Source organism: Seriola lalandi, unplaced genomic scaffold, assembly GCF_002814215.2.
Source record: "Seriola lalandi dorsalis isolate HSWRI2012SDOR001 ecotype SW California unplaced genomic scaffold, Sedor1 jcf7180002054561, whole genome shotgun sequence".
In the NCBI taxonomy this organism is placed as follows: domain Eukaryota; kingdom Metazoa; phylum Chordata; class Actinopteri; order Carangiformes; family Carangidae; genus Seriola; species Seriola lalandi.
The window spans coordinates 841,503-867,222 of record NW_019525114.1 but is presented as its reverse complement, the minus strand read 5'-3'; the positions used below and the strand labels follow the sequence as shown (position 1 = coordinate 867,222).

Below are 25,720 nucleotides of genomic sequence, written 5' to 3'. Positions count from 1 at the left end.
TTTGATGTATTTGATCAGATTGAGCAAGCACAAAATAAACCTAAAAACCACTTAATCAATGACTGTAATGTGATTTTAAATTTCAAACTTCAAAATCATTTGAATTAAGAGAAGTTTTACTCATATCCAAGCTTTCAAATCAAAGCATATGGCTGTCTAGCATTCAACCAAGCGTGGCTATCAGTCTTATGTTGGCCGCTTACGGGAAGTCTGGCGCGTCGATGGCGGTCTTGATGACCCCAGCGTACACAGCCAGGATGGAGAGAATGACGCAGGCCAGAAACACCAGGGCCAACTTGTTGACGTACTTCACGCCGACAAACACCACCGTGGCCATGGAGATGAGGAGGATGGTCCCGTACACGCGCATGTTGTTAAGCAGGGCAGCCTCCGCCTCGGCACCTTCCAGTCCCTCCAGGGGAAAGATGGCCGCTTTGGGAGCTATGTATATCTGAAGTGGAGAAATTACATTACTATTTCTTTACCTTTTTGTATCCAGGGAAAACACACCTGTATTTGTCTCATAACAGCTCCATACAATCTCATTGTTGCTTAGGGGCATCTTGATGGTAGTTGTTTAGAGAGTGCAGGTGTTACTCATCCACTTTCCCTCCTCCCTTTTCCCCAGTCTGTCTGGGGATATAAACTGGCAGATCTCAGGTCACAAGCCTGCTCCTGTAGCTCATTGTTTACTACTGAATTTAATACATTTCACCCTGGGTAAATAAAAAAAAGATGAAATAGAATAAAAGAGAGGTGAGAAAACCAGTGAGGGATGAGGTCAGTGAGGGGGGACAACTATGTGAAGTGTGAAAACATGTGATGCTCACATTAACAATCCTCTACTGGAGCTTGAAGCAGCACACATAGTACTGACTGCTATTTTAATTCAGCTTAATTAAAGAACTAAAGCACGGTATTAATATTTGAAATTAACTGCCATTATTACACTGTTACTACGGGTCAATCTAAGAATAGTCCCATCATATATAAAACGGCAAACCCTTAATTAGCCTGTCAGGATCTGCCATCAGCTGTAGATGATTCATGACGAGGCGGTTACATAAGCATGGGAATTTCTCTCTTTTTTTTAAATAATCGTTTAGTTTCCACACAAACTGTTTAATCACCACAAAGGGCAAAGACTATTGAAGCGAACAAGCGGGGAGTCGTGGCTCATTTCGGTCATTTGGCTGGAGAAAGGGGTCTGATGCTAAGAACAGCATATCACTAGGCAAACAAATCTCCTGCTTCACCGTGAACTGTTCATGCTTCCTAAAATAGCAGCATCAGTTTGTGTTCTTGGCTTGGGTGGAAGGATGAAACATATTCAAATCAGCCTTCTCCAGATCCGCTCCTTACAATTCTGCAGGGATTGTTATTTTACAATGGAAACTAAGCCAGCTTTGACCCAGAAGACAGAATTAACCTCCAGGCATGATCAAACTCTACATATCCATTAGAGGCATCCAGAAGGAGAGTAACGGAAAAATTAAACAAACAAAAACATACTCTGGTATGTTGATAACAGTGGACCAAAGTGACGAGAGCTGTTTCAAGGAATGATCTTGTTAGTCCGCCAGTGTCTTGATCTCCCACTAATGCAGTATTTGCATAATTACCCAGTACTCCATGCAGCAGGGGCTGCAGTGGCAGAAGTGTGTAATAAAAGGCAGAGGAGGTGGAGGTGGAGGAGGAGGAGGAGGAGGAGGAGGAGAGGAATGAAGATCGAGATGAAAGATCTCTGCATTTCATCAACTTATCAGAATCCACGTTGAAGAACACACAGCTTGAGAAAAAATAGCTTCAAAGCACTGAGGAGGAAAATAAGCTGAAGGAGAAGAACTGTACGTTCACTAAGACATGGCTCATGGTGGTGCTGTGCTATGCTCAGTTTCAGTTTTTATAGAGCACAGGGTTTTTGTCACATTTGCTAATTCACCAGTAATTTTACTGCACTGAAGTGTCAGCAATTAAGCGGCACAGAGTTTTGCTTTCAAAGATTACAGGAATATCACAACCTGTTCCTAGATTATATTAAAAATATGTTAAGTATAAAAAAAGAGCATTTTCCTGATGCAGCTATAAAGGTTGTTACAGGTGCAGAAATAACGACTTGGAAAGTAACATATTCTGATCAACTTGACAAACATTAAAGGAATAATTCAACATTTTGGGAAAAACGCTAATTTACTTTTTTGTTAAAAGTTACATGAGAAGATTGGAGAGGGAGAAACAGTCAGCTTAGCTCTGTCCAAAGATAACAAAATCCACCTAGCAGCCACCTACAGTACCTGCTGCTGATGGGATCTTCACATTGAACGTACTGACATGAAAGTGCCATCAATCTTCTCGTTTCACACTCAGCAAGAAAGTTCATAACTGTTCATTTGGGTTAAATGCTCCAAGAAACAACTACTGCAGCCTCCATGTCTGCTGAAAATGACATCAGTGAGAGTGATATGGACAAAACCCAACAGAAAACTGATGAACACAATGTCACTTTGAATAATGAAGTGAAAGTAAAAAAATAAAAAAATAAATAAAAAATCAGGCTGCATCAGGTCTCCCTTGAAAAACAGATTCTGATCTCATGAATCTTTTACCTGCTTAAAAGTTATAGAAAGAAAGAAATGAACATGAAGCACCGCAGGGCGATGCAGCTGTGTTCTCAGTAGACATCACTGCCTCTGTGTGGCTGGTTTTGTTTGGCTCCTTGCCTCTTGTCATTGAACCATTTCCAACACTGGCACCATTTTTTTTTTTTTTGGACCTGAGCAACCTGATAGCAAATCTTTTATGTATTCCCAATATAATTTAATCTAAGGGGTCATATTCGCTCGTGGTAATTGTGCAATCGCTGCACAATGACATCAGCTTCCTCTTGAGAGTATCCTTTGTGACACTGTTATCACCATGACAAAATTGTCAGAGTTTGATGTTTAAGAGTTCACTGCAGGGAAGGAAAAGCTGTGATTTGAGCGGTCATCCTCCGCTAACCTGGCAACCGCTGTCCCATCATTTTCCCTTTAGCTCATTGTGGATGAATTAGCTTGAAATGGATGTCATTTCAAGTGGGCTGTACAATAGAGGGTTGACAGTTCTCTCCTTTACTCACATCAACATGAACCCACTCACTGGGATGTGATCTGTTTTTGCTTTTAATTTCCTGTCTAAAAAAAAAAACAAAACAACACATGCTAGCTGTTCTGGAAACGTGAAAAATGATAAAACCAGAATCAAACTTAAAATAAATCTGTGGTGAGAAATAAACCACGCACCTGCAGAGGAACGCATTCTTTTATATCTACAACACCTAGTGTGAATTATTGAGAGGAGAGCAGAGGATGTTTCTCACCAGGAGGAGCTCTATGGCCCCCAGGATGTACATGGCTCCAGCGAAGGTGGTCCCCAGGTAGAAACAGATCCCCACTGCTCCACCAAACTCGGGGCCCAGCGAACGGGATATCATGTAGTAGGAGCCTCCAGCTACGCAACAAACACATCAAAGTTAACAAACAATCAGAAGTATGTGTGTGGTCTGTAAGTACGTATATAATTTACACGCTACTGAAAGTCTTTTATGTCCATGCAACTGTATTAACGTGTGTTTCACTAAGTGTATAAGAGAAAGAAATTAGTGATTATTTAAGTTTGATATGTGTGCCACCATTTTGGAGCCTCTGTGCAACTGTCAGCCCAAAAAGTGTTAGTGTAAGAAAAACAGCTTCACACCCAGTGAATATTTATTTTCACTTGTAAAAATGACTAAAATGAATTGTCACGTGGAATTGATTACATTCTCATAGATCAATTAATAATCTGGTTTAAGACATTTGTATAATTGCACTAATTTACATTTGTCATATTGTTTTCCCGTAGTTGTATTTTTGGTTGTGCTATTTTTGTTACTAATCTTTTCTTACTGTGTTTTACCACAGTGTTTGTATTTTCTACGAGTGTGCAGATAAATTAACTGAACATAAATAAATAGACTTTAATCAGCACTTTGCAGCAGCATAAAGGCTGGAACCAGTTATAACAGAGACAGTTATAATTGATGTACAGTCCCACACTTCTCTACAAGCCTGTGTTTCTGCTGTACGCACATCAGCTGGTGCGACGCAGGCCATCATTACTATGTAAAAGCACATTATAATATATAGCTATACTGTTTGACGTGTACATTAACATGTCTGCAGACAGATACACACACATATACTCAGTTTTATATTTCAGGCATTTGGCTGGTGCTTTATTTTGTGTAAATAATGTTGTGTGACAACAAGTTAAAGTGCACAAGATCCCAGACTAAAGCTTTTAATGTTTCTGGGGATATCAAGCTGCGCTGGGTGTAATGTGCCAAAAGCAATCAGTGAAAAGAGAAATTTAGAAGCGGACAGCTTCAAACAGTGATGGCTGTGTGGTGCCAGCGTCTGCTCACCCACCTGGCACTACTCCATTGGTAGCGATGGCACTCATTGAGATGGCAGTCAGCATAGTCTACACAGAGAGAAGGGAGTCGACAGGAAAAAGAAAGTTAGATCATATTTACCAGATTCCACATATACTGTAAATATGAAAAGTTGAATGCGAAGCTTCTCATCCTTTAATCCTTGAAAAGTGTCATGGCAAGTATCAAGTGTCAGCAAAATGACAATGCTAACATGTTAGCAGGTATAATGTTTATCTTGTTCACAATCATAGTTTAGCATGTTAGCTTGCTCACATTTGCCAGTTAGCACCACGCATGAAGTACAGCTGAGGCTGATGGGAATGTATTTAGCTTTGCAGGTATTTGGTCATTAAACAAAGTATTTGACAAAAAGAATTTTGATGGTCAGAGAAGTCAGTGAATCACCAAAGTTATCATCCTTGAGTTCTTCCTGAGGGACACATGAATGTCTGCATCAAAGTTCATTGTAGTCCATGCAATAGTTATCAGGACATTTGACAAAGAACCACAAATGTGAACCTACGGAGGCAGTGGAAAAAATGTCAGGGGGATTGCTAAAGTCCATCAAATAGTTGTTGATATTCAACCAACGCTGCCATTTTAGCATGGCTAAAAAATCATAAACTGTCTTGAATTTTATGTTGTCTGCCAAAGTCGTTTACTTTAAAAGTAATCTCTCCATATTTAAATGTCCTTCCAGTGATGTCCATCATAACTGCATCTGGCCTGTGGTGTGTGACATCAAAACACCCTGTACTGGAGTTTACATGGGGACAGCAGCGTTTTACAGCAATGCTAAATGCTAAAGCTGCCTGGTTGTTGATTAGATAAATAATAATGCTACGGGGCCTGTCAACAGCTGTCAGAGCACATTCAGACAACCAATGACAACTCTCATGTAACTCCGATACTGAGTGGGAGAGAAAAAAAAACACCGGAAGAAATGTGAGGGCATGCCAGAGTGGAGACCACTAGTTGCCTGCAACGCAAACAGCCAGCCCTCATTGCCCTGCAGAGGAAGAGAGGGAGAGATGCAGGCAGCGAGCGGAAGAACAGACCAGAAAAATAAAAAATGACAAAGTGCGAAACAGAGAGGGTGAGTGAGAAAGAGAGAGAGAAAGAGAGAGGGATAGTGCGTGTGACAGTACAAAGACAGCATTAAGATTTCATCATTCTTTCAAATGCTATTGTTGAATTTCTGAGTGTCTTTTTACATTGTCTTCACATGAAAGAGAGCGATGGAGACAGAAAGAGAAGCATGAGGAAATGTAAGAGCAGGCTGGTAAAAAAATCAGTGCCTTCTTCTGAAACAGCTCCTACTTGTACTTGTTCCCTTTTCCCAGCCTCACTGCTGTAATCACTGCTGATATTACTTCCTATTTTTTACATATTCAAAATACGACTTTTTATTGTCCACAATGTTGGTATATAGTGTCAGTGATTCAGCTTCTGGCCAGTTTATAAAAGCACTCAAACTGTTGATGTATGTATTCGGTATGGGGTACGGTATTTCCTGGCTAAAATTCTTTGTAACACATATTTCACATTTACCGCAGCAGCAACAGTAGAACAGAAGACAAACTGGGTAATTAAAATTTCAACCGTGACACGCAGCTACTGTAAGTCTACAGAAACCTTGGCAATGAAAAATCCCAGGGAAAAGAGGTCACATTATAACAGCACCTGTAGTATAACAAAGTATATCAGAATATAGACTATGCAGCAGCCAGACACTATGCTCGAGCAAATCATGGCTCTACTGCAGCGCTCAAACTCTCCTCCCCAGAGAGGAGGAGATATGGTCAATATACTACTGAGAAGCTGAACCACATGGACTCAAGAGAGAACTGAGCATTTCATGTTATCTGAAATCTGTGTCCCAACAACAGTGATACAGTGTTATTCCTTTTAAGATTTCGTTATGTAACTGTTGTTTCTTGTTATGAATAATAGTGGGCTGTTTGTTGTTTCCCACTGCAGCACCTTCCCTCTTCAGTGAGTGCTGTCATGACATCGGCTCACAGATTGATTAACCAATAACAGACTGTTCTCTACATTTTTTTCAAATATTTAACAGTAAATAACAGTAAATTATAACAGTATATTAAATGGAAAAACATTGACCAAAATACTCCTGATCTTGCAGATTATGAATCAAAAGGATACGTCTGCTGGTTTTAGCTTATCACAGATATATTGTTATAAGCGTATATGTAAGCAGATCAATAACAAAGATAAGTCGTTTATTTAATGTTCATAATACAGGCTTGTCCACATCAGAGCATTTACTTTTCATGCTCATTGTAGTTAAAGATCCCATTTAAACATTTTTTTTTAACATTTTAAATACTTTGCTCGAAAAAACAATTCATGTCTGAAGTGTTTTTAAAACAAAATCAATTAGCTTCCTTCTACGTCATTGAAAAATCTATAATAAGCTCTATATATAATATATGAATGTGCAAATATTTTTCAATTTATAAGCAGCATACAAACATTTTATAAATGGTTTATAACACACTGTAATGTAATAAAACACAGCTTTAAGGAGATTTTTGCTGTGTTTATTAATGTACAGTATTTGTCTCCTTATAATTGTGTATAATTACAGCTGAGTTTCACTGTATTGTCATTCATTATACACTGGCCTCCAGTTATGGGTGAGGGGGAGTTAAAATTGTTGACAAATACACTTATAAATAGTTATGCTGCTTAATGCTTACAACTAAATTACAGTGCATTATAATCCATTTATTACATGTTTGCATAAAGTTAATAAATGCTAAATAGACGGACATAAAGTAAAGTGTTACCCATATATCATTTGCTCAGCTTTAATATATTTTTGATGTTAAAAAATAAATATTAGCAGATTAATAAACCTTTCAATAGCAATGTTAGAATCAGCCCAAAAAAATCCTGTGTATTTGGATTAAAAACATTAACTTCTGACTGTAATAATGTACTAATACACCAACTACTACCATTAACAAATTAATAACAACAGATGTATAACATACTATTATCATTCAGGGGTCATTGCTGTGGTGTTCCTGCCCTGACGATGAAACATTTAAGTATCTTAGACACAGCAAGACAAAGGAGAGTGAGTGAGACTTCTAATGGAACAAAGTGTGGTGATTCCCAGCCACAGGACGACATGCCGGTTATGTTTGACTATCATTACATCTGTCTCTGTGAAGACTGTAATGTGGTTAGTGTCACCTGAGGGCCTGGTGGACCGACGATCCGGAGTCAACAGTGAGTGGGACTGGGCTCTGTTCCTCTCTCTAATCTGGTCCTAATGAGGCCACAAGCTCTTCTCCCACCACAGCAGATAAGACAGTAATTGTTTAAGTGTTTTATCTGATGTGGGCAGCAGCCACGCAGAGGTAGTCCGTCGCATACTGAATCACTGAATCACCACGCACCCGCACAGAACAGCCACGAACGGACTCATATGACTTACACAAGCAGTACAGTCAAGCACCACATAATATCCTGTGCATACGATTACATACGTTACAGTAATGGTAAGGTAAAGAAGCAATATTATTAAAAAAGGAGCCATTCTTTTTCCCCAAAGCCTTGATGTTGTCCTTAAAAACACATGTTTAACAACCGCTACCCTGAACAGTGATTATGTTTGTGCGATTGTAACGTAGTTCAGAGAGTACTTGATTTTTTTTTAGCCTTTCCAAAGGTAAAAACATGAGGGAAAGAGTGTAAGGGATGGATTTAACAGCGTGTTTATGTGCTCTAAGGTAAACTGCAAAAATTAGCATGTCCAGCTAACTTGTTTACTAATCATTTTTACTACCTACAGTGGTAAGGCTAACGTAGCGTAGGCTGACGTTCTCCTAAAGTTTATAACTGGCTATGCACATTATACATACTACATTATTGTAGTATATATGTAGTATAGTGTGGTTTCTATAGTTAGAAATCAAACAAGGGTCTGTTAGAATAACACAATAATACATTTTTCCTTATCATTTTGCACTGTGAATTATACTTGGGCTAATTAGCTCTACCATGCAGTACAAACATAATACTACTCCTGTCGTCTACATTGAGCATCAACTGGTGAGTGTGACTTTTTCCCTCTGACTTTATCATATCAATATCAGGAGTGGTCAGCAAGAAATTAGATACCTGCCCATTCTGGTAAACCTGCCACCATCATAACCTCTCAGAGCTCCAGTTTGTCTCTAGTGAGATTTCACTTCTATCCTCTGGTTAGTTTCTAATGGCCTGTCTGTCATTTTGTTTTGCCTGGATTTAAACATTTTTTTTTTTGGTGGTTTCCCATTTGGGCACTTTACCTTTACTTTTGGCAGTGTCCTACTTTTATTCCACATGACCCTCCGGGGCGTCACTGCAGACAGGAACATTAACAAACGCCATCAATCAGCTGCTGTCACAAACTCAGTGGATTGTTCCTGGCCGTCCTGCAAAGTTTGCACTGATCTCAGAAGGTCAGACCGAGTTTTTCAGCAAATGTAAATGGTCCAAAAGTCAATGTTAAAAGTCAAACACTAAAATCTAAGACTTGAATTGTTTTAGTGTTCTTTTGTCTATTTTTTTCCCTCTTCAGACAGTTGAAACCCAATAACTGTTCCTGATGTACTCGTGTTTGAATTAGCAGATGATTGGTGGACTGGCACTGGAGGCAGCAGTGTTCTGCTGTAGTGGGCAGGATGAGCAACATCTTTTTTCCCACTGACCCAGAGCCTGTGGCCCGTTTAATCGTCCCACTTTCAGGCAATGCAGGTAACCTAAAACTGTGATTGGAGAGTTTGTGTGATGGAGTGTGTAGCCTACTCTGGTTTGCTAACGCTGTCTTTCTCTATGAAGCCTGGAGTCAGTGCCTGCACCTCCAAACTCGCACGTACCTACACACTCTCTGGCCGGTGAGCATGCCAGCAGACAACCTCAGATCATGCCGCCTGCCATCTGTCTCCTCCATATGAGGTGCAACAGCAGACAGCTTATATATCAGACAAAAGAGGTAAGGCAGTCTGAATGCTAGCAAAACTTGAATAATTGCTAAGCCTTCACAATTATGGCTGAGCCTGAGGAATGTGTTTATTGAAGAAGCTAATTTTAATTCTTAAGAAATGTCTGCTAGCTGATATACCCCCCGACACTGACTGCAAAGGACACTTTAGGTCTGTTTCCTCCAGACAAACTCTGATTTGGCCTTTAGTCGACCTCGGAGTTGAGCAGAAATTGGTTTTGACAGGAATGGAGCTTTCGCGCTGCCCTGAGAGTGTGCTTCATTAGCATGCTTCATTACACAAATGCAGAATAGTTTTGTCAAGTACAACTTCATCAATTCACATACAACGGTAGAGTGGAAATCTATGTTCGGTGCACTGTTTATCACTTAAAATCCCGGTGGATTGGTGCGCTGTGGAAGGCAAAAGTGTCAGGTGAAGGAGATGGAGGAGATTTTTTCAGACTGACATCGGGGAAAGAGGCTGAACACAAGAAGACGTTATGCGGTGGTGTGAAAGAGGAGGAGGTGGCAAAGCAGGACAAAAATTGGACGGTAGGTAGAAAGAGAGAGAGAGACAGAGAGAGAGAGAGAGAGAGAGAGAGAGGGAGGAAACAAAAGACAGGAGACGAGAGGGGAAATAATGAGACCGTAAAATGAAAAAAGGGTTTGAGAAATTGAGGAAACGAAAGAGATGAGAGTAAAAAATGAAAGAGATGGAGGGAGAAAAGCATCCTTAGCATTTAAATGAGTCACGACAGAGGGCAGACCACCCTTCCTCTCGCAGCAATTGGATTCAAGACCTGGAAGTAATGAGGAAGGCCAAACAACAGATGACTTTCCATCTAGAATATTAAACCTCATTTTATCTTGGTGACAAGCCTGAATTCATTATCTGGGCTAAAAAGACAAAGACACACACACACACATATACACACACATATACACACACATATACACACACGCAGCACATGTTTGAATGTACCAGCTTGGAGAACACTTGTCTGCAGAAATATACTGACTTTTAAAATGGGTGGTTGTGTGTATTCGTCGTTGTTAATGGTATAATGTGTCAGAGCTGTTCCACGTGGAGGCACATTCTTCATATAATCATCAATCACAGAACGAGCGAGGGTCCGGCGGCTCGTTAATGTTGTGTCAAAATGTTGTGTGACGGAAAATAACGGTGCAGAAGTGTTGGACAGGTTCAGACATGTGCTGCTGTGACTGAGCATCTAGATGAAAAGTGCTCTGTCAATGATATACAATCGTGTGAATAAAACATGGGGTCACGCTGTACATTATCGAGCTTTACAGCACGCGTAATTCCTCCGCTCTTCAAGTCCTGTGGATTTCACTAAGGCGGGGATTGCTGCATACATGTATGTACACACACACACATACACACACTCCTGCGGTGTGTTGTTGGCAACCCCTGGAGGGCTGGGTGGTTATGTGTTATGTAAGGAGCTCAGGAGGAAAGAGGTGGGGGTTTCTCACCCACCGTTCACGCTCAGGCTTATCGCCCCGGGGCTCTGCAATGAGCTCGGTGTGACTGATAATGTGTGTGTGTGTGTGTGTGTGTGTGTGTGTGTGTGTGTGTGAGTGTGTGTGAGTGTGTGTGAGTGTGTGTGAGTGTGTGTGAGAGAGAGAGAGAGAGAGAGAGAGAGAGAGAGAGAGAGAGAGAGAGAGAGAGAGAGAGAGAAAGAGACGGAAATGGCGAGACAAAATGAGAGCGAGAACCAGGAAGGAGCAGAATATATTTTTAAGAATTCAAATATTCAGTAGTATTTGCATGTGTGGAAAGTTTAGTATCTGTGAGTGTCTGCCAGCATGAGATATTTGGATATCTGTGTTTCTGTGTGTTCGTATGGCTTCCTGTCAAACTGAGTCTGAACCAGCTTTGATCTTTAAAGCACATGACACTATTTTTAGTGTAAAACTGAGCGTTGCATCTTTTTTTTTTTCCAGAAGCTTCAACAGAATAGTTTCTCTTTTGGGAAATTAATACATCGATATTAAAACAAATTAAATTCTTGCTGTTTTAAGATGGGAAAACAATTTCAAAGTGATCTTTTGTCCGATATAAGTACATTCAAAAACAGTTATTGCACTGTATCTTTGGTAAAATTACCAGTCATTTTAAAATATTTATTTTTTAGAGAAGCGAATGCTAAAAAAATAAGATATTCAGCGTTGACATGTTATATCAGTTTCCATATGTGTACAACAAAAATAGTAAAAAAACATACTGCTTTCCCGCAGTCTGCCGTTTCACAGCCCTCTCTACACTGTCACACAGAAACATGATTGGGAAGCATATTGCCTGTGTGTCTGTGCAGGCAACTTTGCTATGGTTGGGATTTGAGGGGGTTGTTCTATAAATACACTCTGTGCTAGAGGAGAATCTAGGCTGCACAAACACACTGACATGCCAACATACAGTCCTGCAACAACGCACAGTGCAAACCAGGGAGAAGATTCACAACCATGACAGCTGATAGACCACACAGTTTGAATTAAACTGCGCTGTACAATAATATAGGCAAGGCATCATTATACTGCTCAATGAGAAGAAAAATTCAAATTGAAACATAATGCATCTTGATGCCTGACAAGAAGCTCTTCAGCTGAAGCGGGTTATTGTCATGCTTTCAACAGAAAAGCACTGCAGGTAAAACGCTTCCACCTGCTTTCTACTGAATAGATAACATGTTAGGCATTCAGGGAAGAGGCACAATATATGTTCCCTGACAATCAAATGCATCAAACAAGTCAAACACAATCAATTTGCAACAGCCACTCAGATCACTGACAGCAGCGCTGTCGATCCTGTGGGACAGTGTCTGCTGTAATTCGAGTCTCAGGGCCACGACGGAGTGTCAGTCTTACACCAAAGTCACACTGACACATGACTACAGCTCTGTGGCATTAATGGGAACATTAAAGGGAACCAGAGAACATCACAGTGTCATCGTCCATTTTGTTCTTCCTACAGACTGAATGCGTGCCGTCTATAAAATACAACTCTATGCATACCTCAAAGAGAACATTGTTTGGAGCAAGACAGCCTTCACAGGTATCATCATGTGACTGCAGGTGCAACATTATACTCCACCAACAGCCAGTATGAGCAAAGTGGCTAAAATAAGATAAAAGTTAAAACCTCCTCCCTTGAAATGCTGGTGTTGAAGCAGGGTCACTATTGCCAAGTAAAAATAGACATCATGTCCCACAGGCAATAAAACTCTTAACTATGAGTATCTTATTGTGTGAGGTAAGAGGCTACCGTGTTAGTCAGATGTTGGTCCCCTTACTGAACCAAGCAGTGATAAGGAACCTTATGTACAAATCTATGTGTAGAAAGAAAGTAGAAACTGTCTAGTTAAAGCTGCACAGTTGCATTTTGAGCTGTGATCCTAACTAGGTTTAAATTGAATGTTTTTTTTTAACCTATGTTTATACAGTATTACAGTATGGATGTTTTAAATGTAATAGCGGTGTAATACAGTATGTATCTGACTTTGATTTTTTTAAAAGATAAGACTAGTAATATTCTCTGCTTTTTCTTCCTATCAACAAATCCCATGAAAAAAGCAAAACCTTTAGCCAAAGCCTTGTAAAGTTTACTTGGTTTCTCTGTGCCTCAGAGCTCCACTGTCCAAAAACTATTAAAAACACATTAAAATGAGCTGCCCTGTTGCGCTGTGTGGTTTATTCTGAGTACATGGATGACTTGGTTAAGAACAGCCAGAGCTGACTCTACCTTCTGAGGAGACTAACGTCATTTCGAGACTCTGAAAGACAATTTATGAGTCTTTGCAGAGCTCTGTGCGCAGTTAAATCTCTGGGCAAAATAATTAGGAAGGCTGGCTCTGCGCTAGTGTTTTTTTTATTTTTATTATTCCACAGAGGAGGGAGTTAATTATGACCAAAATACTGCCTATCTTCACGGTAAGAGTGGATGATAATAAAATCCTCCATTGTGATTTATATGATTTTATACTATATAATTTGTAATGTATTAGATTTTCTGGAAAATTAAGTGAGGAACTATTGATGGATAGAATAACCACTGTTTTAATTAATCCAGTGAATTAAATATCTGACAAATCGAGGAATTTCATTCCATTCATGCAAAAATCATATAAAAATACTGTTTGTTGATTAGCAGCATTGCCTTTAATGGCCAAAATCATCCACAGGTGTTACAGCGATAGCTGTAGTAAAAATGACAAACTTAATTTCTCACAATAGACAAATTGCCGTTGTCTGATGGGATTTATTGTCACATTGCCCATCCCTAATCCCAGCAGCTCCTTAGATCCGTTAATCTCCACTGTAATCAGCAAAGGTAATAATGGTGAACATCTGGTATCTTTCACTACTGCACAGCTCATTACCACTGCATCTGCTGCCATGTACAGGGTGCTATAAGAATGCTGCTCTCCACTCTGAGGTCACTTTTTGGTGCTTTTTTCAAACGTGTGGACTTCAGGATAAACCAGGCCAAACCCCCCCCCCCCCCCCCCCCCCCCAGTGTGTTTGAACAGACAGGCTACAGTAAAAGTAGGTAACACACTCACTGTGGCACAGCACATGAAGACGATGATGAAAGTCCCAATGACGCCTCCAATTCCCACCAACCAGGTCATCCTGAGGAAGAGGATCACTCCGAAGATGTTCTGGATGCACGGCAGATAGACACCCATCAGAGTACCGAGCTGGGGGGCCTGGATGAAGACGAGAAGAGAGGTTATTGTCATAAAAATTTTGACTTGTGGAGAATTCATGGACCAATAAGGTTAATTAAACTTTATTTGCAGTCATCATGACTTGTTCTGCACTGTGAGTTGGCCTGCACTGTTGAGTGATGAGTTTAAGTTTTAATATAATTCTGAATCTCAGACAGCAATCAGACTACAGACGGTAAAACGCTAATAAAGCTTAGCGTCACTTGTCTGTTGCTGTAACACCAACACACCAGATGTGAAGCATCGACTGAATGACTCCTGCTACATTTGAGTGTCTGTGTGAATCAGTGAAAGTCAACACAGCGGCCGTGCATGCTGGGAAAGCACAGTGTGCAGATTTGTTATAGTTTGTGAAGAAAACAGAACAATTCAAGGAAAACACACTGCAGATGGTCACACTGCCATCGAGGCAAAACAGACATTTACTAGTAGGACTTCACAGATTAGTTTGGTATTTTAATACTGTGCTGGGTTGAAATAGCTGCTGTTGCTTTATTACTAGCTTTGTTTATTTTCATTTATTGTTTTTTCTTTCTCTCTCTCTCTCTCTCTCTCTCTCTCAGCTTAATATTCATTTTAGATGGTAACGTTTGCAAATCATTCGAGGATAGCTACAAAAAGACACTGTATTTTGCAATTCAACATTTTGATAAAAAGGCTCTTCCATCTACATCATGCGCCCAACTGTACTTTTTAATAGCCTCTTTTTTTTTCTTTTTAATTTAAGGGTTTCCCACATTGCTTTCTGCAAATCCTCTGTTGATTTCCACAACAATAATTACTCTGAGTCCAGTCCAGAAACAAAGAAAACTTTGAGATCAGGAGGTAGCCAGGGGACCAGTCTGTTCAATGGATGGATGGATTATTATTTTATTTCTTCATAGGCTGAGTTTTTTGTTTTTTTTTGTGGTGGATTTGTTCTAGTTGGTTTTGCTGCAGTACCGTCCCTGCTGTGGATCAGTGGACAAAGAGAGAGCTGCACTCTACGTCCTCACACAGTATGAAAATCAGTTTCAAGGCTGTTCCACTGAAGGCAATTACTGACTGAAGATGTATAGGAAGTTTCTTTTCCTGAAGGGTTTTGGGATGTTCTTGATGTGTGTGTGTGTGTGTGTGTGTGTGTGTTTGTAAGCGTCTATTTGTTTGTGTACAGTACATGTCCTCTATGTGTGTGTCTGCACCATCATGATAGCATGTATTAAATCTGAAGGACACATCAGCTGACCCTGTACATAATAGAGAAATATTCATTTCCCGCTCAAGGACAGCTTGGCCAATGAAGGGTAATTATGCCGATATCCAGCCATGACCCACTTTACCAAGTGAGAGCGCAGACCTTAACTGTCACATCATGACATCACCGATAACATGGGAACAAACCTTCGCTGCTGCTGCATCTCTGCTTTAACAAACAGCATGAATAGAGGGCTGATTAACTGAGCTTTATGTCAGTGAAGACGGTATTACACACGAGGATTTGTCCTAAAAAGGTTTATAGTTCACTAATCAAAAACTAAATGTAGCTGTGTGATAAGAATTCATCTCAAATGAGCAATTTCAGCAAAATGGGGATTACAAGCTCCACCAGGCTCCACACACTTGAGAGCTTACTGAATCAATGTTATTTATTGGAGCTGCTTGTTAGATTACTTTAGTTCTGTCAACCAAATACTAATCTTTTTATGGATGGGATCATATATATACTGTTAAACCACTGAAGCAACAAGCGAAACACACAAACAGCAGCCCAGCCGATGCCATCCTAATGCAGAACTGCAGCACCAGCAGGTTAAAGGAATAGTTTGATATTTTTGGAAATTCTTTCTGGCTGAGAGTTAGATGAGGAGATTGATACAACTCTCATGTCTGGCTGGTAAATATAAGGCTACACCCAGCTGTAGCCGTTTAGCTTAGCTTAGCATAGCATGGAGACTGGAAACAGCTACAAACAGCTGTTTTTAGATTTGATTTTTGTTCAGATTAAACAAACAAGATATAAAATGTTAATTCGTGAGCTTTAGAGGTGCTGGTACAGGCAGGTTTAGTTATGTTCGCACACTCAGGCTAGCTGTTTCTGTCTTTTTTCAGTCTTACCATAAATACATGAGAGTGGTATTGACTTTCTCATCTTCTAACTCTTGGCAAGACAGCAAATAAACATGCTTTCCAAAATGTTCCCAAAACTATTCCATTAGAGCATTAACAGCAGCAGCAGTTTACCTGCTGAATGCGTCATCTTCAAGTAAATGAAGTAATAGCTTCGGCAATTTTGACAGTCGTGGCTGGCGTTGACTGTTACAAGCTCTTCTTTTTCCAATTTCTTTTTAATTGCTCTGTGTCTGCCTGTTTTCAACATGCACAATGTACGAGTTTTGCAAATTGAAGCAATTAAGTCAGGATAACAATAGCTGCTATGGTAAGAAATTTCAACTAATTTCAAAGGATGTTTTTCAACTGTAAAACATCCTGCTCGTTTCTTGAATAAACAAATTGTCAAAAACATCAATATCGGTATCAGTCAAGCTGATTTATATCTACCTTTTTATCTTCTTCCTTCGGCTTTAAAATGCATTGTGAAACAATGATGTTGTTTGGAGGGAATCTTGAACACTTCTTGGTTATTGTTGCTGCTCACCAATATATTTCTCCAACAGTAGTTGGTTATTAAATTTGCTGTAACAGGATGGACACTACACAAGATAGAGGATTTAAAAAAGAAGCTCTGCACCGGGACGTGACAGCAGATGCTGAATTCATAAACCAGACTTATAATCACATCATCCTGACAAGTGGCTGACATCAAATGAATAATATTGTGTCTGATGCTACAGTATGTGATTTGTTTGGAGAGGTTCGCTTTCCAGCATTAATAATGTACGGTTTGAAGAGAGGAAAGAGAGAGAGCAAGAGCAGGAGAGAGAAACGGAGCGAAAGCAAGTCCAAACAGGTCTCACAAATATAATTATCTTCTAATTTTCTTTGGATAAACAACAGCGCAAGAGCTCACACTCGGAACTGTAATTAGTGAGCGTATCACTTTGAAAACCCCTGATCCAGCTGAGAACAGCAGCGAATGGCTGATAAACATTTCGAACCATATCATATCATATATTGCATCACGTGTTTCTCATCTTTATGTGACATTACATTAACGCAGCTCGATATACAGTAGCATGACTAGTCGTAGTCTGCAGCATCTGTAAGAAACAGTGATAACACAGAAGGGATCAGCCACTACACCACTAGTATACTAATATAGTGTGTTTGTTCTCATGTGTTCTGTTGATCCTAAGCAAACTGCACTTTTTATAAATCGACTAAACAAGATCATAAACATAAGAAATTACTATTATTATTACACGGTCGAGAAATGTAAATCATTGAAGCTGTAAGTACTGTTCCTTTGTATTTAAAGGTGCCTTGTTGAGTTTTCATGTAAACAAACAAGGTTTCTGTTTGAAACCTGCGTTCTTCTTCACTGCCTTTGTTGGCACATCCCTGGATTCCTGTCTGTAAATCATTGCTCCATAGCGCTGCTAGTGTAGTGGTACAAACACACCGCAGGAAACCTTTAAAATGACAAGAAATTGAGTTTGATGTGAAAACTGAGGCAATATGCAGAGATGTGAGGTGTGAGGTTTTTGTTTTTGATGCTGTCATTAGTTTACAGATCCATCGCAGAATAAATCCTGACCTTCTCTGTAATAAGTTGCTGGTATGCGAATTTGAATGTGCAAAATTGACGGGGCAACTTTGTCACGGTGGAGAGTGAACTCATTGGTGAGCTGCAGCTTGTCTGTCAGACATTTATAGTAAACAAATCACACAGAAAGTTAAATCCATCATGGCAAGACAAGACCATCCTCTTTTTATGGAATTTGACATCGTCTGGTCAGATACAGTTTTCTGAAAATTAAACACAACAGGTTCAAATTTTGATTGCTCATGCTCATGCTTTTGGTTTCTATGCACAGCGTAGCACTTTATGCCTATTCTTATTGCTGCAGTGCTGCTTTGCTTATCACATAAACCTTGTATTGTATTCTGTATTATGTGTTTGGAGTCTGCAGCCTTAATATCCTCAGTTGTCTTACTTTGCTTTTCTTTATGTTTGCTTTGTTGCGAAAATAATTTCCTCTTGTGGAACAATAAAGAACTGAAATTGAATCCAATATTCTGTATGCTGTTTAATTTTCTATTGATTGATACCTATAAACATCCTTTTCTCCTTTTGTCACATCGCATTTGTCACCATTTTCGTGTGTGTGTGTGGGTGTGTGTGCGCATGCAGTTATCTTCCACAGAGCTGAAATGTAACCTACAATCTCGCCTCTTTTACAAGTTAATCTTCACAGGAGGGGATCTCTCAACCTTCAGCCTCACTGAGCTTTAATCAGAGATCCACATCGTGGCCTCCACAGGTCGCTGGATGGAGCAGCGGAGAACAAATCTCGTCCATCTCCGTCACCTCCCCCATTATATGACACTGATTTGCACAGTTTGTCTGTTGTCTAAGCTATGCAAATCAGATTGTGACTCAGTGTGACTGTGCCCTTCAGTGTGTGGCAGAGAGGATTTTTCATCATCTGCTTGTCAAAGGTCTTAATAAAGTTTTTTTTTTTAGTTTTTTTATGAATACTGAAACCTTGAATGGGCTCCCACCTATTTGTTTTATCTAAGAGATGTTTACATACAATATATTTACAGAATATTTATTATCTCTGTGCAGTTTTCTAAATGTCGGTGGTCCATTATCCAGTAACAGTAATTCTAAGGTCAGTCTAAATTACATTTACTAAAAAGTCTACCTTTTTTTAACTGAATTTTGTTCTGAAAGAAAATGAGACAGATTTTAACCCACATTTACAGTAAATAAGTACAAGAATAATAGTTTACGTAGAAATAAAAAATAAAAATTGATCTGTTAAAATGAAAAAAAGACCACATAAGTCATTTTATTTCTGACACTGTCACTTCTTTCTACCTCCAAATTCTTTGCTTTTCACACCTCTCCCCCTCAGTAGCAATGCTGTAATTAAAAAGACTGAGTTTCCATTGGCAGCTCCTTCTGGGACTTGGTGTGTAATATACATTAGCAGTCAGGTGTTGCAGGCAGAAAGGTTCCCCTGCCATCAGCACTTTGTTGCTAGACCCTAAACTGCTGCCGCTGCACAAAGTGGGCTGAGGTCAGTTTGTAATAACAGGTTATTAAAGGGAAAACCTGTGTGCATTTACATACTGTAGCGTACAATAGCAGACTTAACACCTTCAAGAGGAACAATGCTTTGTAAGTCCTTTCAAGGTGGGTGAATCTAATTAGGAAGGATTTCTAAAACTTCACCGACTTTGTTTTTGTGGCTTTTGAAGTCAAAAAGGTGAACGCATATATTTCGCAGTCCCTTTTATTCGGCCAAATCCTTTGCAGTTTCCATTTCAAGTTTCACACATCAAAACAGAAACAGAAAAACTTCCCTGATTGTTGATTTTTATCAAAAATAGATAAGAAAAAAGTATGGCTTCGAAAATTCAAACAGCACATTAAGGTTAGACTGTGGGATCCAAAAAAGATAACATCTTGGCAGAATACTTTGTCAGAAAAGCTTAAAGTACAACTGTGAAAAAAATTAAGTAAGTTAGTTTTGCCCTGTTTTCATTCACTCGTGTAGACTTAGAGAAGGGCAGGTTAAAAAGCACAGTGACTGAAAATGATAATTACAGATTATACAAATCTGCCCTTAAAAGGTGTGTATATACTATTCAGTGTTACAACAAAAAGGTTTTTATGCCCCACAACACTGCACAGGAGAGTGGAGTGTTGTGTCATGTCATGTTCCTCGCCTGCTCCCCAACACAATGGACAACCACAATCAAGCAGACCTTGTATGTTGGCCCGCTGTACGAGTGTCTCGCAGCTGAGTGATAAATTATAATCCACATTCAACAACAGGCTTTGAAAAACAGTGTTTGTCTGCTAAAAATCCTGGGTGTTACATAAGATGTACAGACACAGATAATAGATACTGAGAGGGCTTACATCGAGTCTGAGGACCTAAACACGATAAAACACCTCTGCGGCTTTGGTAAACAGCCTCCCAAACAAAAACATCTGGTGAACTATTGGATGCTTCTTATGACTTTGCACTGAGAAATCGCCGGAAAGTGAAAGCGATGTACCGCTTGTGTATGCATTGAATCAGTGACCCTGTGGGGGAAAAAGGCTGAACGTTTATTGAAAATGCCGCTTTTCTATTTTCATTCAATTGGTGTTTCATTTGTTCATTTGTACACAGGGATTGCAGTCCCGACCAGTGTCCGCTCTGACAGACGCACATGGTCACACACACACACACACACACACACACACACTCGCGTGCGTGCGCACACACTGTATGAGTGTCTGGTTAATGGGCTGGGAGCCAGCGGTGTGATGATTTCCCTGGAGAGCGAGCCACCATGAGCAAAGGGAACACTGACTGCTGCAGAGCCACAGGTAGGCCAATGTGGCACCGTTGAAACTTGGAAGGAACAGCTGCCCACCAACCCCCTGGGAGGTGCAGTCACCCCACTGAATGGATGGCTCAGGTGTGTTAGACGCACAACAGGACCTTTCACTACATCTGTCCTGGCATCTACTTCAGATTCACTGCCTCCTGCTGCCCTACCACTTACCACTAGCTCCTCACCAGACCCTGTCTCTACACCCTCTACATCTATATCAGATGCACTTCCACTGGCCGATCCACTGAACTCTGAAGCTCACTGAAGCAATATCCAAACAAGGTATTGCAGAAAGAAAAAAAAAAAAAAATCCTTCATTTCTTTCAATTCCAAGACTGTCCTCAATGTAAAAATAATAACACAGAGTTTTCCATTCAATTATTTAAACCAATCTGTGTTTAAACCTCCTGACAAGCAAATGTAGAAGTAGTGGGACCTTTGCTGTAGTGTTGGGTTTGGGTGGATGACTGGGTCGACAAAGTGTGTGACTGTGACATGGGAAAAACCCCAAATTCAGTCCATCAGGGAAACCAATTTCCAAGACTATCAATTTAATCAAAAATATAGTACATAATGAAAAAGTGTGGCTTTGTAAATTAAAATAGCAAAGGGATGATAGGCTAGGGTTGAATCATTAGTTGACTAATAGACTGAACTTGAACTTCAACCAGAGAAGTGGCAGATTAGAAAACACTCATATGAGTCACTTTGGAGCGATGCTGACAAGCATAGCTTCCTTTAAAACTGCAGTTTCATACTGTATATTATTTATCATGTATAGTCTGTATTGATCATTATTTTCCTTTCCTTCTCTTTGCTCACACCCCCACAGTTTTATCTGGACCCTCCGACGGACATCTCCTGAATTGCAGAGGTTAGCAAAGGTGGCACTTCCTCTCTATCAGACTTAAGAGCTTTTAGAAGAGAAGAATTAATAAGGGAAGGTGAAAGGAACTCCATATTCTCAGCTAGCTGCAGGGGAGAGAAAATGAAAGCGAAAGAGGGCAGAGGAGGAGGGGGAGGAATGTGGGGAGACTACATATACATGTACATCTAACGTTACAGTAGAGAGGGAAGGAAGTGCCCAGGCCCTCGGGCTCTGGGACACCCTGCCAACCTGCTTAGGCTGACAAAACCAGTGTCATCTGTTAAATCGCTTCTTACAGGGATTTTTACATTTTTATGCTCAGCGGCAGGACCCGCATCCACTGCACAGTGAAATCCCCAATAGTTGTGGTGTCAAATTTTTTATTAATTCCCTGTTGGAGCTGCACCTTCCCTCAAAGGCCGGCTGATAGCCACGTACACATGGATCACATCATCGAATCCAACATCATGAAAGTTTTGTCTGTTTCCATTTCCAACAGGTCAGAGGATTCCCATCCATCAGTGTTTATGATGATTAATTCATCAATAAATGAATACATCAAATTACCATGTTAGGAGGAGAGGAGAGGAGACACAAAGAGAGGAAGGAGAGGAGAGGAGGAGGAAGAGGAGACGAGACAAGAGTGAGGACGGAGGAGACGAGACGAGACAGGAGGAGAGGAAAGTAGAAGAGAAGAGGAGAAGAGAAGATAGAAGAAGAGGAGAGGATGGACATTTGCAGTATCGTCACTGTGGAGGCAGAGACAGAGGCGTGAAGTGGAGCGGGTGAGGCGGAGGAGGAGGTGGAGGAGGTGTGTGTGTGTGTGTGTGTGTGTGTGTGTGTGTGTGTGGGGCCTAATGACAGCGAGGGAGGCAGACTGGGAGCTCGTAGCACCATCTCCACGCTCTGCTGGCCAAACAGGAGCTGATAGGGGAAATGTGTTTCTACTCAGGTGTGCTGAATTATTAAACAGACAGCGAGAGGAGAGGCCAGCGAACATCAGCCTCCCTGACCGGCTGTGGACGAACCAGTCACTCAGCGGTCAATGCTCTCTCTATGTGTGTGTGTGTGTGTGTACACGTGTGTGTAAAAACGTTATTCACTGGTTATCTGTAAAACACTGACTGCTGTAGCCAGTAGTCCTCTGTGGTGCTGAAGGCTCACCACCTCGAAATAGCATCTTACATGTGTTACTAGAATATTCTAGGTTAAAAGACTCCACAAAGCCTCATGTGTTACCACCAGTTGTGAAACCTCTATTTAGCCGCACTATCAGATTCAAGGCTAAAAGACTCGTTATCCACTAATGGACATGTTCTGGTGAACAGTAGCTACACCGAATCTCTTGCTATCTGAGATCCAGGTCAGCAGCAGAGGACAGGTGAGCTGAAAATCTTTCCACTGCAAAAACACACAATAGTGTTTTAATCCAGTTTGAAATATGAACAGTGGTATCAAACACAAAAATCTGCCAGTAAGGTCAGGAAAAGACGCCTGATAAGACCTCAACAAAACACTATCTGAACTAAAACCCTGTAAAAACAAAACAAGAACACAAAAGTATCAAGAACAGATTTAAGATACATCTGGATCTGAACAATCATCAATAAATTATCTTGAAACCAAAGTTTGATGGTTTTATGCAAATGGTGACATAATTTATCTTGAATGAGAAAAAACAAGATTAATCAACTAATTAATCAATTGATTGATTGATAGAAAAAAGAATCCGGAACTATTTTGATGGTTAGTTAATAATTTCAGTCATTGTTCAAATGGAAATGACAAAGAAAATGTTGGTTCAAGTTTCTCAGATTGTATTTGCTGTTTTTCCTTCTTCACGTCATTTAAAACTGAATCTTTGGTTTTGGGACGAAACCAGACAAATAAAGATGATTGACGTTTCATACACTAAGTGGTTAATTGATAATTATAAAAAATAATCAGCAGATTACTAACAATAATAATAATTGGAGTCCTACATAGAACAAATACCTCCACTAAGCCTGTTAGCCTGGTGTCTTTGCTAAACGGCTATAAGCTGTGATATTTCTGTTTAGCAGCACGATGAACTCACATGCTCGCGTCTGTGATATATAACATGAACTGACATTAATCAGGATACATCCTTCAGAAGGCTGCTGATGGGAATACTGATCCGATGCACCGGTTTAATGAGAGGGGGAGGGAGGGATGCGATGGGGGGGGGGGGGGCAGGGGGGGGGGGGGGGGGGGGGTGCAGCGCTAAGAGCGGGGATCATAAAACACCCAGAAAGGAAACAACGTTTATGTGAGGGAACATTGCCCTGCAAAAAGCAGAGGCAGGGAGCGTATGGAATTATGTTCCTGTAATTCTCGGTGAGAGCAGTTGTCCAGAAAATGACTTGAATAAAAGTAGAGAGGTTCATGGTTTGTATTGTGTTTAGTTTGGTTGATTTGCAAGATATCATAGAGCAAATATAGTACAGTATATGTTAAGTTGGATTTTATTGGATAAACAAAACATATGAAGCTACTTCAAACTGACCATCAGTTTTCATATGTTGTCATTTTGCACACTGCCACTGGAAGGTATTACATATGATATTAAACACAGTGAATGAAGACATAAATCACTGTATTTGGCAACGAGGAAAGAGTCAAAGTAATTACTGAGATGAAAGGCCAAGGTAAAACTCTTGGCATTTTTTTTAGACCCAAAAGCAAGAATTAGAGATTTAGAGAAGCTAATTTTGTCTATTGCAAAGGTCTCTCGTCTCGTCCTCCCATAAAGATCATTAGACAACTGCAGCGCAGTCAGGACGCTGGCTTCTAATAAGAACCAGGGGAACTGAACGCGACTCCTGTTTTTAAACCATTACACTGGCTTCCATTTAGTTATGGAACAGATTTTAAAGTGCTGCTTACTTTACAAAACACTACGACCCAGAGCCTAAATATATTCCTCACGATGAAGAATATAAACACGGCAGAACCCGTGACTCTTGTTGGAACCGAACATGACGATGCTGCACACAGATGGAACCGACTTCTTGATGATCTTGAATGCGTCCCCATGTTCGCCGCTTTCAAATCTTGAATAGAAACTACTGCACTTTTATTTCTCCTATTGCATTTGGGACAATTGTATTTCTTATGTATTATTTTTTGTTTTATTTGTATTTCATTTCATTTTCCTCTTCACTGTTTTTTCTAAACCTGCACTGACAGATTGTCAGCTTATTGATTTGCTGATCGTGTCAGCAAAGAGTTGCCTATTTTCAAATCCAGCAGCTACAGAGAAACAAAATCATTTATTTGGAGACAAGTTTCTGTCCACCCGGCAAATCTTAAGTCCAATATTCACTATTTGTTTTTTAGCTTTGTTTTGGTTTCCACCAAATACCTGGTTCTTTAGCAGCTACATGCTCCCACTATGTTCACCAGCTAGTCACCAACTTTGTCTGCAGTATTAGTCGTTTGGTGTCTTGCAGGTAGTGTTGAGTGGATTTTGCTAGAAACAGTGCTGATGAAAGTGGTGAGGGTGAACTAAAACAGTAGAGCTCAGGGCTGAAAAAACAAAACAATGAGCTGAAAGATGCTGAAGTGCTGAGCAGAGCTGGCGGGAAAATGCAGAATCAGATAATTCTCAGTGCGTTCATCATGAGCAACCCCTTTCACATAAAAGAAATCATTTGATTCAGTGTTATAAAGCTTTAAATGTTGTTCTGAAACACTTTGAATCACCTGAGTTTAAAAGGTGCCTTCCCTTCATGTGTTAAAGGAATAAGTCAGAGAAGAGAAAATCGACGGCAGATTAGCAGTGACTGGTTTCCATCTTGACCTGTGCGACCTCCAGACTGCTCCCTCATGTCACACGCCAACCAAATCTCTAATCTTGGCTTTCACACTGCGACAAAGAAAGCCTGCTGCTTTGCTCTGCCTCTCTCACAACTCACTTACTCCCTCACTCGAGGGACCGATGATGAAGGAGATGGAGAGTGAGGAAGAGGGAGAGGGAGTGGAGTGAGAAATAGAAGGAAGGCGATAGGGGGAGGGAGAGGGGTCGTTGTGTGAGCGATAAAACGCCACAGGCTGCCTTAATGAAAAGCCTCTCATGGCGATGGAGAGATTGCCTGTGGAATGTGCTGCTGATTGGAGAAGCA

The 25,720-nt window shown here is 40.3% G+C and overlaps 1 protein-coding gene across 3 annotated transcripts in view; it reads right to left on the bottom strand.

The window, feature by feature from the left end:
- Positions 1-25,720, bottom strand: part of LOC111662324 (solute carrier family 12 member 5-like) — a 154,609-nt gene that overhangs the window by 18,489 nt on the left and 110,400 nt on the right. For all 3 annotated transcript variants that reach the window (XM_087176574.1, XM_087176575.1, XM_023416140.2), the window contains exons 4-7: positions 14,042-14,188; positions 4,449-4,503; positions 3,359-3,489; positions 204-451 (exon numbers count right to left, since the gene is read on the bottom strand). In XM_087176574.1, coding sequence (XP_087032700.1) covers positions 204-451; positions 3,359-3,489; positions 4,449-4,503; positions 14,042-14,188 — 581 coding nt within the window. The remainder of the gene's footprint in view (positions 1-203; positions 452-3,358; positions 3,490-4,448; positions 4,504-14,041; positions 14,189-25,720) is intronic.